Source organism: Rhopalosiphum padi, chromosome 3, assembly GCF_020882245.1.
Source record: "Rhopalosiphum padi isolate XX-2018 chromosome 3, ASM2088224v1, whole genome shotgun sequence".
NCBI classification, from domain to species: domain Eukaryota; kingdom Metazoa; phylum Arthropoda; class Insecta; order Hemiptera; family Aphididae; genus Rhopalosiphum; species Rhopalosiphum padi.
Window position 1 is genome coordinate 48,706,748 of NC_083599.1, and position 17,010 is coordinate 48,723,757.

Genomic DNA, 17,010 nt, shown 5'->3' on the forward strand with positions numbered 1-17,010 from the left:
TCTATGTTACTTAGCGGTTTTTTAGAATTTTTTTTCAGAGATTTTTACTTTTAAAATTTTCTTAAAAATTATGATTGATAAGCAATTAGCAAATCAGAAATAATAAATAACTAAGAGAAAAGCATAAAATGATTCAATCGAAATGAAATGTAGGTAATAAAAAATAATCTGAATAGTATATTAATATTAAACATAGTATATAGTATACATAAACAATAAACATATTACAAAAATATAGTATATACAATAGTATATTAAACAAAATATAAAAAAAAAATCATTATTTAAAGACAACCAATAGGCATTTAAATAGATTTAAGACTTAGTAAAAGCACTAAAAGCTTTAAGGCACTTCTAAGACAATAACTAAGCTTTTTTGATTAAATTAATATATTTATGACATGTAAAATATCAGGATGAGCAGGGGCGCCGATGTAATTTGAAACACCTATGACAATTTTATTTTGAGTTAGTACACCCACCCACCCAGACCCACCAACTAACAAAAATAATTATCTTCAAAATAATATAGAACAGCGATTCCTTAAGAGGACGCCATACCCGCATGTGTTGTCTATCTTACTAACGTACATCATAACAAATTTTCGTTCAGCAAAATACATTTTGTGATGTTAGCTTTAATATATTATGAAAAATATACCAAGTAGACAATTACGCTCTGTGTTCGCTTTTTGTTTCCTTTGGAAATAATTAACCGTTTTTTACGTTTTTAAGCTCGTTAAGTTTATAAAAAGTGCGCGGGTGACTGGTGTCGTTGTTGAGTCAGTCTTCTTAGTATTTCTTCACTTAATGTTAGTTTTTTAATTCTGTTATACTACGTGAATGTGAAAAGGTAAAACTAAATAAAATTCACTTTATCAGTTAATTACGGCTTATCGATTAACGATAAGTAGCGGCGTCCCGCGTCTGAATTTTCTTGATTTGAACACGGTACGTGTCAAGGCCACCCTTGACGCTGTTTATTTGGAGTAATTTATTTGGCCTATCTACATTTTTTAAAGGTATCTTATATTAATTAATTTTGATTATTTGCTTATTAGTTACACTATTAGTCGTTTAACGCATAATGGCCCAAAGTAATGATCTACTTTCTGCTGAGCTGAACAAGTGGACAAAAAACATGCTCGTTGACTTCATTATTACTCAATCACTACCTATAGGTGTGAAATTGAGTGAGGAATTGTCAACATTCTTAAAAGGATCTTCTCCTAACCCTAAATCGCTATCTTCTGAGAACTCATTAAATGTGGCCACTATTCTTCAATCCGTTGTCGATGAGCTCAAATATGTAGCACTTAGTAACTCTTAAGTTACATGATTAGCTAAACCGTCTCAATATGACTGCTAAGGTTACCACATCTCCCAATTTAAATACTGGATCCAACAATCTACCAACTACTTTACTCCCCAAGCTGAATACGGATACTCATTCTAGACAGCCTGCAATCCAATCGACTACTAGTCTATCCTCGTCCATAAAATCAAAATTTATCGTTGGCTCTCATAAAAATGTATCCTCCAAGTTGTCATCAGTGCCGGTGCGGAGGCATATTGATATCTTTGTATCGAGACTTGAGCCATGCGTAACGACCACTATGCTTGAATCTGAATTGTTCAATAGTTACTCAGATGTGACCATAAATAAATTGGTGACAAAACACCCATCATATTCTTCATTCCATGTGCGCCTGCCTGCGGAGAAGCTTGATGATGTCCTCGAACCTACCCACACGGCATTTTTCAATGAAAGTATTTGAATAAATATTTGTTTTAAATTAAATTTTAAATATTTAAATTTTAAAATTTATTAAAATTTTAATAAATATTAAAAGAAAAATATTTAAATTTAAATATTTAAAAGCATTTAAAAAAATATAAAATAATTAATATTGAATTATCGTTAAATGTTAACATTTTATCAATTTATTAAAATAAATATTTAACAAACACAATTATTATTCAATGTTAAAAATTAATATTGATTTAATTTTTAAAATATATTATTTAATAAATAACAAAACCCAATTTGCATTAAATATATTAATTATATTTTCTATGCGAGTAGGTTTTTTTTTTCAATTTTTTATTGCAAGAATTTATAGGAAGTGTACCGTAAAAAAAATAAGATGTATGTATTATAATATTCAGTATTGTATGAGTTATATGACTATTTGTCATCTATTTAGTCGTGTACTACGCATATATTCCGCTATATATTATTGTACGTACAGGTATAATATGTTTGTAGAGTTTACTTTATTTATTAAAATTATAGAGCGATATGAGCGAAGAACATATTGCGTATCCATTACATTATATTGTTATAATATAATAATTTCGTATATTATATATTATTATGTCCCTGCAGTAGTGCAGTTTTCATAATTTTAATTTAATATTTAAATAATTAATTAACAATGATATATTATATAGGTAATAGGTATGGTTATAATAAGGAGTGAATGTAATAAAAATAACTTAAAATTATTATAATTTATTGGTCGGAGGTTTTATCTAAAGTTTACGTGTAAGACATAAAATATGGGTATGTACCTACATAGAATAGGTATTAGAATATACTAAATTTACCTAATCGGATTGTTTGCTCACAAAATCTCCTTTGTAAAGTCGATAACATAATATATTAGTTGTAAGTGTAAATAGTGTAATAGCTAGTGTACCATAAAAATAGTATTTAATATTTATAATCAATGGCAATATTAAAATATCCACACTAGTAAGTAGTAAGAAATTGGAATTGGGAAAAATATTGTTTAATTCTAGCTGAAAATCGCTACAGAACGCTCAACGTTAACTATGCGTAATGCCGTAATGCCGTAAATCATCGTAATGCCGTAAGGATCGAAGACCGAACACGACCAGACGCAAGCAAAAGCTGCCGCCTGCCAGCTGGTCTCATTTGTATCATCTCATATTATGTGTGAATACAACTACCCATATAAAACTGCACGTTTAATTTTGAGCGATTACCTATATTGTATTTAATTACGTTTTAAAAACGAAGATTCGAATCGCCTAGTGTGTAATCAGCTCTATTATAAATTTAACCGGGTATTTTGTCTGATATTACTTTACTTATAATAACACACTTTGGGCATTACTATTAATATTATATTGCATGTTTTTGTATAATAGTAACTATTGTAATAATTATATACGATAAGACCGGTTGGTATATAGATATAAACTTCAACGGTTCGAAACCATATTTATATTATTATTATTGGTCTTTCCCCGAAATACGAACACAGTATTATAATATTACATAGCAATAGCTAAATTTAAGTAAATGTTGGTAATTCTTCAGTTGTTTGTGTTAGTTCGTGGCTTCGTGCACTCGTCACTCGTGTCCCTGGCCTCTGCGTACTTGCTAGGTTTAAGTAATAATTTTATTGTTGTTCGCGTGTATATCGGTATCAACATTTAACACTATATTGTAGGTATATAAACGGTTTTTCTTTATTTCACTACGTCGTTGTCGTCGTCGTATAAGTGTACCGCGTCCGACCCGTCGTCGTCGTATATTAACTGCGTTTAGTGCATTATTTTATTTTTTTTTTTTGTGAATTTATGTCATTGAAAATAAGGTAAGTATTACTGTTACTAAGTAATAAGTATTATACTTAGATACCTATAATATAATGTAATGTATAGTCAGTACGTAAAATACTCAAATGTATTTTGATTATTGGCAGAAGCTTATTTATTAATACCTGCCTATAGCCTATAATAATTTGATTTTTAAATATATTATACTGTTGGTACTTAATACTTATGCATTTTAAGTTGTACCTACTTGTATTACACTTTAAAATATAATATTATGTACTTATCTAATTTTTAAAGTGGTAGTATAATAATTATTTATTCTACCAGTTTTGTATTATATTTAAAAATGTTTTTATTATCTGCTGTGTTTGTATTTTATTAAGTCTAATAATTTACCTATTGTTTGGTATTGAACCCTGTATTCTATATTTCTCAATTCACTATTACTTTTACAGTTTATTTGAAATTCATTGTATTAGAACTTCTAATTGTATTCTTTGAAAAGCATATTCTATACTTTATTATGTCATATTCAACCATTAGCAAATCTACTAAGCGCAGAAGGTATTTAGAGGAATTAGAATTGATAGAACTGGATAATGAAAGTATTCATAGTGAACCAGAAAGTATAGTTCAACCAAATGTATCTAGTTGTAGTGCCAGTTTAAATCTAAATTCCGAATCAAACTCTTTACTGTTACCAAATCTAATTCATAATTTACCTCACTTTGATAGTAATAATATCTGTGATGATGAATATGATGCAATTAGTTTTTCATCCAATTCTGATATTGAGGATGAGGATAAATTAAGTTTTACTAATGAATATCCAAATGAACATCACTCCCTAGATAATGAAACAGATTCATCAATTTTAAACAATTTAGCTAAATGGGCCGTATCTTATAATATTTCTCAAGTTGCTTTGAGTGCATTATTGAAGGTTTTAAAAATGCATAAGTGTCATAATTATTTTCCTGTAGATGCCAGAACTATATTAAAAACCAAGTCATCTGTTCAACCTTTGCAAGTACAGACAGTGACACCCGGTAGTTTTTATTATTTCTCAATATGTAATAGTTTGAAGAGTATTTCTGATTCTGACTATGAATATTTTGTTGAAGACAAAATCAAAATAGTTGTAGGGATTGATGGTCTGCCCTTGACCAAAAGTTCATCTAGCTGTTTTTGGCCAATACTTGGATATGTTCGTCATCCTGTTTATAAACCTCATGTTTTTTTAATTGGGTTATATTGGGGTAAAGATAAGCCTCTCAACTGCAATCCTTTTTTGTTAGAATTTGTGAATGAAACAAAAGCATTATATGAAACAGGGTTTCAAACAGCATTTGGTATAAAACAAGTAATTATAGATACTATATGTTGTGATTTACCAGCAAAGAGTTTCATCTTAAAAACTAAAGGACATACTGGTTATTATTCGTGTACTAGGTGTTTAATAAGTGGTTTTTATTTTGAACATAGAGTCTGTTTTCCCGATACAGATTGTATTACTAAGAGAACTCACTTAGATTTTTTAAATAGAACTGATGAAGAATTCCATATGACTGATGAAGTTTCTATTATCACTGAAATACCTGGTATAGATATAGTAAATAGTATTAGCATTGACTATATGCATCTAGTTTGCTTAGGAGTGACAAAAAAATTAATTTTGTTGTGGCTTGGATGCATTAAAAATGCACCTGTTTCGGTTAGATTGCAAAGTAAAAAAGTCAATGATATTACTAAAGAACTACTTTTAGCATTGAGACTTTCAGTATGTAGTGATTTTTCTAGAGTTCCTCGGGGGTTGAATGAAGTTAATAGGTGGAAGGCAACTGAATTTCGTCAATTCCTTCTTTATACTGGCCCAGTTGTTCTACAAACCATTTTAAATAGTGAATACTACTTACATTTTCTTTCTTTACATGTTAGTTTTCGAATTCTTTTAGCACCAAATGTTAGCACAGACCTTGTTAATTTTGTTGAAAAATTATTAAAATATTTTGTAGACAAATTTCGTGAAATATATGGTAAAGAATTTATGTCACTTAATGTACACAACTTATTGCACATTGTTGATGACTATAAGAAATTTGGTGCCCTCGATAGTTGCTCATGTTTTCCATTTGAAAACTACATGAAAACTCTTAAAAAAATGATAAGAAAACATGAGAAACCATTGGAGCAGGTTATAAAACGATATCATGAATTTCAAATGTTTGGTGAGTATGAATTGAATGCAAGGTCTGGGTCTAGTATCAATATAAAATATTTAAAAATATATAGCGGTGGACCATTGCCTGAAGACTGCATAAAACCGGAATTTAAAATTGCTATAAAAGATAATATAAAAATTAATATAAAATCATTTTCTGATGCTTACATAGGTTATACTTTTGAAGGCAAACTTAATATTTTTAAAGTTGTTAATATATGTGTTCATAAAAGTAGTAAAAAAAAAGTATTTGTAGCTCAATCATTCAATACAATTCATCCGTTTTATGAAAAACCAATTAATAGTATGAAAATAGGTATAGCTATTGTGAATGAACTGTCTAATCACCTTATTACAATTAATATAGAAACTTGTGATTTTTCAAAATATGTTATTCTAAACAATAGTCTTGGTAATAAAGTTGCTTTTCCTATTTTACATTCATCTAATAACTAGTACAGTAATTAAGAGGTTGTAATTAAATTGTCTATATTATATAATTTAGTTTTTTTGTAAATATGCTCTTAATTTTAAATATTAATATATATAGTAATATTGTAATTAAATTATTTTGAATACCTATTATAATATGATAAAATACTTTATTACCCTATTATAGTGGTTGAGCTTGAATAGTTACTTATTATGTTTTGTTATTTTAAACATTTAATTCTTTAAAATGATATTAGTATTTTTAATTTGTTCCTGATATTTATATTTTAAAATTATGAATTTTGTTGACATAATTTATTTTTCATATCTGCCACTAGTTTTGTTAATTTATTAAAACTTCAGTTGTTTTTAGTTTTTACAAGCATTGAAAAAATGGCCACATATTCTGTTGTTCATTTTTTTGGAGATAATAGTGTAGCAGCCGTTCCAAGATTTTGGTATTCAGATAAAAAAAGTACTTGCGCATGGCCAAAAAAACCTCACAATACCAAAAAATTGATCGAGCAATGTAGCATACCCAACAAAATTGAATATGAGTATTTAGAAGCAAGAGTAATGAGCTCAGGAATAGGTAATAATTGTGTAATTACAAATATAATGTTTATAAGTTAAAATATTTTATGTGTGATTTTTACTTTTGATTAGAATCTTTAGCAGCTGCAAAACAAAAAGCTAAAAAAGCCATGTACATTTCCGATCTTGATGAAGATGAAATTAAACCTAAGACTAAAAAACTTAAAACATCAATTGATTGCCCCGTTTTTTCAGGTAAATATAATAGTAAATAATTAATTAATATTATTTATTAACATATATACTTCATTTGTACAAAGTTATCTATGTATTATCTATTGAAAAAGCTATATAGTGTTCTAATATTATGTATATCAATAGAATATAATATGATTTATACAGTAGGCATTTTAATTACTAATTAAATTTCTATGAATAAATGATTTATAGAAAATTATATTGCTCCTGAAAATCTGTCCGAAAATTCTCTACATTTACCTGGAAGTAATATAAAGAAATGTGAAACTGTAGTCAGTCAACCTTTTGCTGCTTCAAAGCAGCCTTTAATTGATAAGTCACCTGTTTCAATTAGTGGTTGGTCACCATCACCTCTAAAAGCTGCTGCTAAAGGTAACTTATTATAAAATAATAACTAATAAGCATCCCCAAATAAATTGTCTATAAATAATTACTAAACTTTGACTGATTAATATAGACCACATAAAAAATGCATCTACGGATAAAATATCATTAAAAACAATCGATTCATGTACTAAAAAAGTTATCTCCACTACAGGTATGTTCCAAAATATCAGTATTAAACGATAAACAATATATAGTTAATAAAGTGTGCAAATGGTTAATAATATTTCAATTGATTTTCTTTTTAGTTTCAAGAAAACTTGAATTTGGTGATTATAAAGACAAACCATGTAAATATTGTAAATATATTTACAAATATTAGCGTGATATATTTTTATATAGTATAAGATTTAGGTGCTTACAGTATATTACATTTTTTTTTTAATTTACAGACAACAAAAAAATAAATTTTGACATGCTGTCAGATGAAGAATCTTTTGGAACACCAATTATGAAAAATAAAGTTTCTCCATGTACGTTTATGCGAATTATTTGAAATCAATTATTGGATATATAATAATAATAATATTTATTTATTGTTTCTAGTTATAAACAAAGTTACACATAATAATGAACAAACATTAAAGTCCAATACCAATGACCGAAAAAAAAGTAAAAACAAGATTAATATATACCTAGTTATAATCACGGCATTAGAAGATCTACTAAGACCGTGGTTATAAATTAGTTAATTAAAATAACATTTTTTACATACAAAAATATCTGATATTCTATAGTGATATTATAGTGTTTTTTTTTCAATTGCATTATTATAGGTTGTACACCATTACAAACAATTGATAGCGGTTCTCGAATCTGTAGTAATTCGGCAGTTGATAATGGTTAGTTTATAGTATAATGGGTCTATCAATACCTAATAGCAATTCAAACTGTATTACTTTAAACTTCAAACTTATTATAGGTACTCAAAAAATATTGAAGTCTATATTAAAAAATATGGTATACATTCAAACTGACATTAAACATCTAAGTATGCAACAAAAAGAAATTCTATCTAAACTAGATAGTACATCAATGTTAAAAAACAGTATTAAGTGTTCATCTAACAATGAATTCTTAGACAACTTCAACTGGCCAATAAATGAACTTGAATATCTTGAAGTTATCGAAGAAAAAATAAAAGATCAAGATATGCGTGACTATTTGGTATGCAAATAATTAATTAACATTTTTTTTATAAATTACAATAAAATGTTTGTTTTAGGTAAATGACTTGTCACATTTGGGAGGAAATTCTATAAAAGCTATTATAAAGAGAATAGTTTATAAATTATTTACTGATGTCTTACTATCCAATTTTTCATTTACTGGCAAAAAGGGGAAACAGAAGTTTTGTAAACTAAATTTATGTTCTGTTATTTTTGGTAAGAATAATACAGTTAGGTATCTAATTATTAATATACATTTAATTTGACCTGAACATTAAAAGCTATTAATGTAATAATATATCATTACTGTTATGATAGCAGTTCTAGATCATAAACTTTTTTTATAACTTAAATTACAGATATATGTACTTGATTTTAGATGCTGTTAAAAATCAAACCAAGGTGAAGAATGTCGACCAAAATGAAATGGAGGAACGATTGAAATACCATTTAGCACAAGCTCCGTTTAATGTAAAAAGATTAAATGATAAAATTAGTGAAAGTGTATAATTAATGGTTAATAAGTATTTTATATTGTAATAATTTTATTATATATATGAATAAAATTAATATATAATAAATTGTTCATACATCAAAGTAATAAAATTGTATATTTCTAAATTAAATTCTTCAATTTTCTAGTAAAATATTTAATATTATAATGTTAAAGTGTTCAAGAGAAGGGAGGTGTTATACAAATCTTAATAAATGGGGTATAATTAAAAATAATGAAATAATTATTTCCAAGTGCGTAATACTGATACATTTTTGAGGGAGTTTGAACCCCAAAAAACCCTTTCTAATGTATGGTTTTGTTAGTATTATGTATTTATAATATATTTTCTGTATAATAAATGAATACATATCTATAAGGTCTAAGGTTAATGCAATATTAAAATATAATATTGCTGAGGTATTACAAAGCAATTTTAAATAAAATTTAGTTTTTAAAGTTGGTTCAACATTACAAAAGGGTTCAAACAATGAAATTTAAACTTTAATTAAGATTTAATAAACATTTATTCAAAGAATTTTAAATGTTGATTTAATATATCTTTATTCAATATTTAATATTTAATATTTAATAGGCTTTTATTAAATATATCTATGTTGTGTGGGTACATTCTGGCCTGTTGGCGTAATGGTCAAACGCTTTTGGGGTCGTCTTACGCCCGAGATGATTCTAAACAACACTCCAAAATACTAATTTCTTCATGTGCCTATCTGTGATCCTCTTGTTGATATACACGCTAATAATTATAATAGTAAGGATTATTGTTTATGTAGTGATTTATGTACTTGTGACCATATTCTCTTAGGTTTTTATCAAAATTGCCGCGGTCTAAGAACCAAACTAAGTATTTTAAAATGTAATGTCGCTGTTTTTGATTATGTTTTTATCTGTTTCACTGAAACATGGCTATATGACAGCTTCTATGATAGTGAACTTGGTCTAACCAATTATATCATTTATAGATGTGATAGAAATAGTTTAACAAGTAATTTTTCTAGGGGTGGTGGTGCTCACATTGCCATTCGTAGTGACATAGTATCTAATTTAATTTACACTCCAGCTACTAATGTTGAACATCTATTTGTTAAACTTAGTCTTAATAACATCAACTATGTAGTGTGCTCAGTGTACAGTAGCCTGATTTCTGCTGTACAATCTGTTCTTCTCCTTCATCTAGAGTGTGTATTCATTTTTTGTGGTGACTTCAATTTGCCAGATGTTATATGGTCCAACGATGATTTTGGTTTACTTTACAATACGGTTTCTAATCCCAGAGTCCAATGTATCCCTGATGCTTTTGCGTTTTTTAATTTTTTCCAACTAAATGATATTCAAAACTCTTTTGGGGTTGTCTTGGACCTTGTGTTCTCCAATGATAAAAGAATCTATATCTTAAAAGCCGTAACTTCAGCAGTACCTTGTGATCCCTACCACCCGGCTCTTGATATTATGATAAAGTTGGATAAAGCTCCCCTTTACTTGATTGTTCCCATGATTATTATGACTTCCGCCGTGCTCCCTATTCAAAAATATGCGAATTCCTAAATTCATTTAATTGGTTGGAGACCATAATATCTCTTGACGTTGATGAAGCTGCTAAGGCAATTTATGACGCCTTACACTTTTGCATTTTAAACTTTGTTCCGGAAGTGTCTTATGTACCTTCGACATTTCCGAAATGGTTTTCTAAAAATCTTAAGCATATTGTTTTAAGCAAGAAAAGGGCACATGCCAAGTTTAAAGCTTCACGCTGTCCCCTTGATTATGCGGAATTTTCCGCACTTCGTGCCTCTTACAAGGCAGAATATAAGAGATGCCGTACTATCTACTTGTCTCGTACTGAGTCTATGCTAAAATCTAACCCCAGGTCGTTTTGGGATTTTGTCCGAGTTAATAAATCTAACAACGAGATTCCCCACTCAGTACATTTTGAGAATTTACAAAGCTCGGGTACAGAGTCTGTCTCTAACTTATTTTCCCATTACTTCAATACAGTCTATGTTCCTCCTTTGTCTAATGACCTTTCGTCTCCTTTTTTGTTCCATGACCTGCCTAGCACTTGCTCATTCAACATCGATGATGTTGACGCTGGTCTGGACGTTCTAAAAAATGCTAAGTCCGTAGGCCCTGATGGCTTGTCAGGTATTTTCTTATACAATGTGAAGTCTTCACTATGTTTTCCACTGTGGCTACTTTTTAGGCGTTCAATCGATAGCGGAGTTTTCCCCTCTTCTTTCAAGATTAGCTCTGTCACTACTATTTTTAAATCTGGTGATAAGGCTGATGTCAAAAATTATAGACCTGTCTCAATTTTGAGCCACATATCCAAACTGTTTGAACTTCTAGTATTGAGAAGTATTCAATCGCCAATCAACTCCATTCTAATCGATGAACAATATGGGTTCAGACCTGGTCGCTCGGCTTCTACAAATTTTATCGTTTTTAACAATTTTGTTTTGGAGGCTGTCGAAAAGCACATCCAAGTAGATGTTATTTTCACAGACTTTACTAAAGCCTTCGATAGAGTCGACCATGGCCGCCTAATCGAGACCCTATACAAATCTGGGTTCGGTGAACCATTGTTGTTATGGTTCAAATCTTATTTGTCAGATAGAATCCAGTGGGTAAAAGTATTCGGATGCAAATCATCCATCTCTAAGGTCTCTTCTGGAGTTTCTCAAGGAGGACATTTATCCCCAATATTGTTTTCTTTGTATGTAAATGGCATCAAGGAAATTGTCAAAAACTGTGAACTACTCAATGTTTGCCGACGACTTGAAGCTCTTTAGGAAAATTGAAAACTTATCTGACTGCTCTACGCTCCAGAATGATCTCAACAACCTGGTCTCGTGGTTTAATAATATTGGTCTTCAGTTTAATGTAAATAAATGTCATTCCATGTCATTTTTAAGGCAACGCTCCCCTATTAACTATACTTACTCCATCAATGGTTCAAGTGTAACATCGGTATGTAGTAAGAAAGACTTAGGTATTATCTTTAATCCTGATCTTAATTTTCACTCCCACACTTAAATGATATGCTACAAAGCCTTAAAAACGCTTGGGTTCGTAATGCGCATATCAAAGGAGTTCAATCTATCTTCTTCATTAAAAAACTATATATTGCTCATTGGTCCGTTCATTATTAGAGTATTCATCGGTTCTATGGGACCCTTATACGGTATCTGACTCCTGTCAATTAGAACGTGTTTAGAGACGGTTCTTATCTTGCGCAGCTTTTGTCTTAAAAATAAATCATCCTCCCCACGACTACTTCCTAGTTATTCAGGAACTCAGCCTCATTTCACTGGCAGACAAGCGAGTTAACACTAACATAGAGTTTTTGAATAAACTGGTTGATGGTCGTATTGATGCTCCCTCACTTCTCTCGTTAGTCAATTTCAAAGTTCCTTCCTGTACTACTAGATACCATGCTCCTTTCGTTGTTCCTGCGCACACTACTAATTATGGCAGAAATAATCCGTTAGACCGCATGATGCGGCAGGCCAATGAGAGCACCGTTCATCAAAACTGATGTATTTATAATTATATATTTGTTTGTATTATCATTATTATACTTATTATTCTGGAATTATTATCTTATATAAAATTAATTGTGTCATTGTATTAATTATTTAAATTATATATTATTGTACTTTGTTAAACTGTTGTATATGGCCCAGCCCGTTAACAAATAAATAAATAAATAAATATTAGAATAAATTTACCTATTATCAAATTTAAAGGTAAGAATATTATCTAGACAATGACATATGATTTTATTGATATTATCATTTTAAAGTGAGTTATGAACATTTTAAAGTTTTAATATTTTACATAACCATAACTCACTTAAAAATTAAGATATCAATAAAAGCCTATAAGATACCCCAGATAATATTCTTACTTTTAAACTTGATGATAGATAAATTTACTCTAATATTAAAGCTAACATCACAAATGTATTCTGCTGAACGAAAATTTGTTATGATGTACGTTAGTAAGACAGAGACAATATATGCGGTTATGAGCTCTAACTGAGCACAACAAAATCTAAATAATAAATATATATTAATACCTACACATTATACAAATATTTTCTTAATAAATCTTACATGTTGAGTAAATGTAAATATGTTAATAACATTTTTAATTAAGATACAATTTAAGTGTTTTTTTATTTACTTTACTTGTGGTATTTACAACCAAGGTACTTCAGATAAATTTGGTAAAAAAAGGCACTATTGGATAAAAAGCTAAGAACACCTGGAATAGATTCAATTGTTTTAAACAAAATATTTAATATAATATAAAACCATTATATTTAAGAACAAAATTACAGTATAAGTAATTTAGTAAGAACTTTACTTTTCCTTGCAAATTTTATCATTTTCACAGGATATTATTAAAAGGTTTTCTAATCGGTTTTGAGATGTACTAGTTCTTAATCTGGTTTTCAGTAATTTCAAACGTGAAAACGACTTTTCTGTGCTTGCACTACTTACTGGCAACATTACAGTTATTTTCAATGCAATGTAAAGATTTGGAAAAATTGTATTCATATTTGCTGCACAGAAAACTTTAAAGACATGATTTATACTACCAGCATTTTGCATTTCCTGTTTTCTTTTTGTAGGTAATAGTTCTTCATCACTTGACGATGATGTCAATTTTTTATCTTCATCAAAATTGTGTGTTTGATGTAATGTATGGGGCAATTTAATATTACTATTCTATATTTTGAACATTTTAATAAACTGCAAATATTCTGTTTTCAGATTTTCTTGTGAAATAATTGTATAAGTTGAACAAAACACATTAAAAACATCTATTGGAAACTTGTTAACATTAATATTTATTTCCTCAATTCTTTTCTTTGAAAATAATGAAATATCCCTTAAAATACCAATATGTTCATCATTAAATCTACTTTCCAAAGTTGACAGAGTGTTATCTAATATAACATTAAATGTCTCATTTTTCATTTTAAATAACGGATCTACAATAAGATTATTTGAATATTTTTCATTTTGATCATGTTTTTTAGGTATTCTAATAGGTTCATCTGTTTAAGTTCTTCAAATTCTCTATTAGATGCATTAATAAAAGCTTTGGCATTATTTACAGTGTTTTGAAATATATTATCATTCCTAATTTTTTTAAGATCATAGCGAGCAGAGAAAATAAGGTCTGTTGCTGTCAAAAGATCAATATCTGATTCTTGAAATGCTTTATTGAGAGGATTAAGAACATCAAATAAATTCTTAAAACAAATCGAAAAGACAAAAATAGCTAATCAAACCATTAGCTATCGCTGCAGCTTTCACATCTGCTGGACCTTCTTTTTCAATTATTTCTTCTAATGTTTGAATTAATGCCTCAAATTTAGTTATTGTTTTCAAAGCTACCGAATGGGACATCCATGTTGTTGTTGCAACAGTTTTCACAGATTGAAGCTGTTTATTTGGGTATAATTTATACTGTTTTTGTCGAAAAATATCAACCCGTTTTTTAATGTGTCCATAAAAAAATATATCAACTTTCAAGGTGTGGCTTGGCGTGGCGCGTTGGCTGCTACCAGTCGTGGAATGCGACTGGGAGTAAGTAACGGCCACAGCTACTAGCACCCGGATGGGTGACCATTCGGGTTCTTAGTAGTTAAAAAAAACCGTACCACTACATCCCTATCACATTTCATAACCCCTACAATAGCTGATGGCCTTAGTCGCCGGGCTTAAGTTCAATAAAAAAAAAAAAAAAAAAAAAAAAAACTTTCAAGATTATCAAACATATCTATAGTATCTTTGCCTTTTGAAATTATAGATGTTACAACTAAGTTTAATCGATGGCACCATATGAATAGTAATAGATGAGATGATAAAATAGGAGATAACTAGATCTCTGAAGTTCTCTTTAATGTTAGATGACCAATTTTCTTTGTGTCCACGAAATACAATATTATGTTATGCCAAAAAAATAATAATATCAATTAGTTCAGAAACAGTTTTACGGTATGGGTCTCCAAACGTCTTCCCGCCTTATATAATATATAATAATAATAATACTCCCAAACGGAGAACCCCTGGTTTTACTAAAAACGGCCGCTGGTGTCGTGTCGATCGCGGCCTACTTTTCGTGGACCGCACTATAATTACCTTTTACTATTTGGACTGAGTATCATGGAACATTTTGAATGTCTCCACTGACCAAATGATTCCACAAATTGTGAACCAAATGTCGATTATATATTTACAAATTTATCTGAAGACACTGATCCTATACGTACTTTTGTAGATTCAAGTAGTTTAATAATGTTTTCAAGATCTTCAATGCTCTCTGGCTTATGATTTGGTGGTTAATCAATATCTTTAGTGGACATTTCTTTTCCATTCACATGTATAAAGACATTGAAATCTATTGAATAACTAGCAATAAATCAATTTAAAATTGTTAATATGTTTTTGTTAAACTAACCTTTTGTTAAAACTATTTGCTTTTCAATAAATCTTGAAAATTCATCTTTAAATAAACCTAATTTTTGGAATGCGACTACTTTTTCATATTTAGGATGATAACTTATATCTGTGAACCATTTTGGTGGAATTGTAAGTAAACTTAGTTTTTCCAAAACAGATTTAAATAATGTAGCAGTAACTGCTTGTATTAATATTTATGATAATATAATTTAACAATTTGACTCAAAAAATAGAAGCTAACAAATTTATATAGATCATAAAATATACCTTAGATTGTATTATACTATACTCAAAAGTTGGAGATATGGCCGAATTGTCATTTGAAGTATCACTTGTATACAAAACAGTTGACATATTAGATTTATTAATTGTACCTTGATGTACACTATAACAATGGTCTTGCTGTATAGTGCTCAATTTTAAATTGTCTTGTACCTAAATATATTTTATTTTAAACTTAAGTATGTTTTTAGTTCTATATTTAATTTTTTTTTATATTTCAAAATATTATACCTTTTTCTTTTAGGTCAAAGTAGTGTTATTCCATTTCTGTGTTGCTACATCTATAAATGAATTATTCACACCTAAACCTAAAGTTATATTTTCAGGAATTGCTCCTTCACGGAGTCTTGCTCTTTTTAAACATACCTGAAAATGTTATTATACATTTTATAATTCATAGTTAACTATATTATAATATTAAACTATTAAATAATGAATACATAATATATTATGTATATATACACAATATCTAATTATAAAACCTAATTACTATTTTTAACAAATACATTTACTTACTGTATACTTGCTGGTACCTTGTCCTGATTCCCAAGTTTTTATAACATCCTTATGATGAAAATGATTTGAGCAAACCCTTGAGGATGGTTTTAAATCTGTACCTAAACTTACCTTCCACAAATTTAACTGGTCTACATCTTTGACTACACCAAAAGTACCTTCCCCTTTATTTTTACAAAATGGACCACAACAAGACATTTTAATTGTACCTTTTAAAATTTAGTACAACAAAATGACATAATATGAATAAAGCAGAAAATATAAAATCAGAAGCTGAATCAAATATTCAAATGACAAAAAAAAAGCGAGGCAAAATTTCGTAATAGATAAGAATATAAGATATTTAATCGTAGTCGTTTTGATTATTTCGACACCAGGAGCGCTAATGCTTTATTCTTGACAGCTGTTTTATAGTGTCATTTTAAAAATTTTAAAAGTCACTGCGGTACGCTATTAAACATAGGTCGTTGGGCAACCTGTATGTCTTAAATCATGTTGACAAGTATCAATATCATACGTATCAGGTTATTATTTAGATTTTTACAGTTTGTGAATAATTAATTATAGTTTACTATATTATTATGTCGTTAATTCAAGAACAAGGAGGCTTACTCTTAACAGAAAATACTTATT

The 17,010-nt window shown here is 28.8% G+C and overlaps 1 protein-coding gene and 1 pseudogene across 4 annotated transcripts; one reads left to right on the forward strand and one right to left on the reverse strand.

Moving 5' to 3' along the window:
- Positions 1-3,470: 3,470 nt before the first annotated feature.
- Positions 3,471-9,215, forward strand: LOC132926663 (uncharacterized). 4 transcript variants are annotated; one of them, XM_060991043.1, is made up of 12 exons: positions 3,471-3,629; positions 6,608-6,836; positions 6,911-7,033; positions 7,229-7,408; positions 7,494-7,574; positions 7,669-7,719; positions 7,813-7,893; positions 7,967-8,032; positions 8,197-8,262; positions 8,343-8,587; positions 8,646-8,805; positions 8,969-9,215. In XM_060991043.1, the coding sequence occupies exons 2-12, from the start codon at positions 6,638-6,640 to the stop codon at positions 9,097-9,099; spliced, it is 1,383 nt and encodes a 460-aa protein (XP_060847026.1). In that variant the 5' UTR covers positions 3,471-3,629; positions 6,608-6,637; the 3' UTR covers positions 9,100-9,215. The 4 variants fall into 4 exon arrangements, with proteins under 4 accessions (XP_060847026.1, XP_060847029.1, XP_060847028.1 ...); XM_060991046.1 differs by having other exon boundaries at positions 7,669-7,710; XM_060991045.1 differs by having other exon boundaries at positions 6,618-6,836.
- Positions 9,216-14,102: 4,887 nt separating this feature from the next.
- LOC132925156 (uncharacterized) lies at positions 14,103-16,575 on the reverse strand (annotated as a pseudogene).
- Positions 16,576-17,010: the final 435 nt, after the last annotated feature.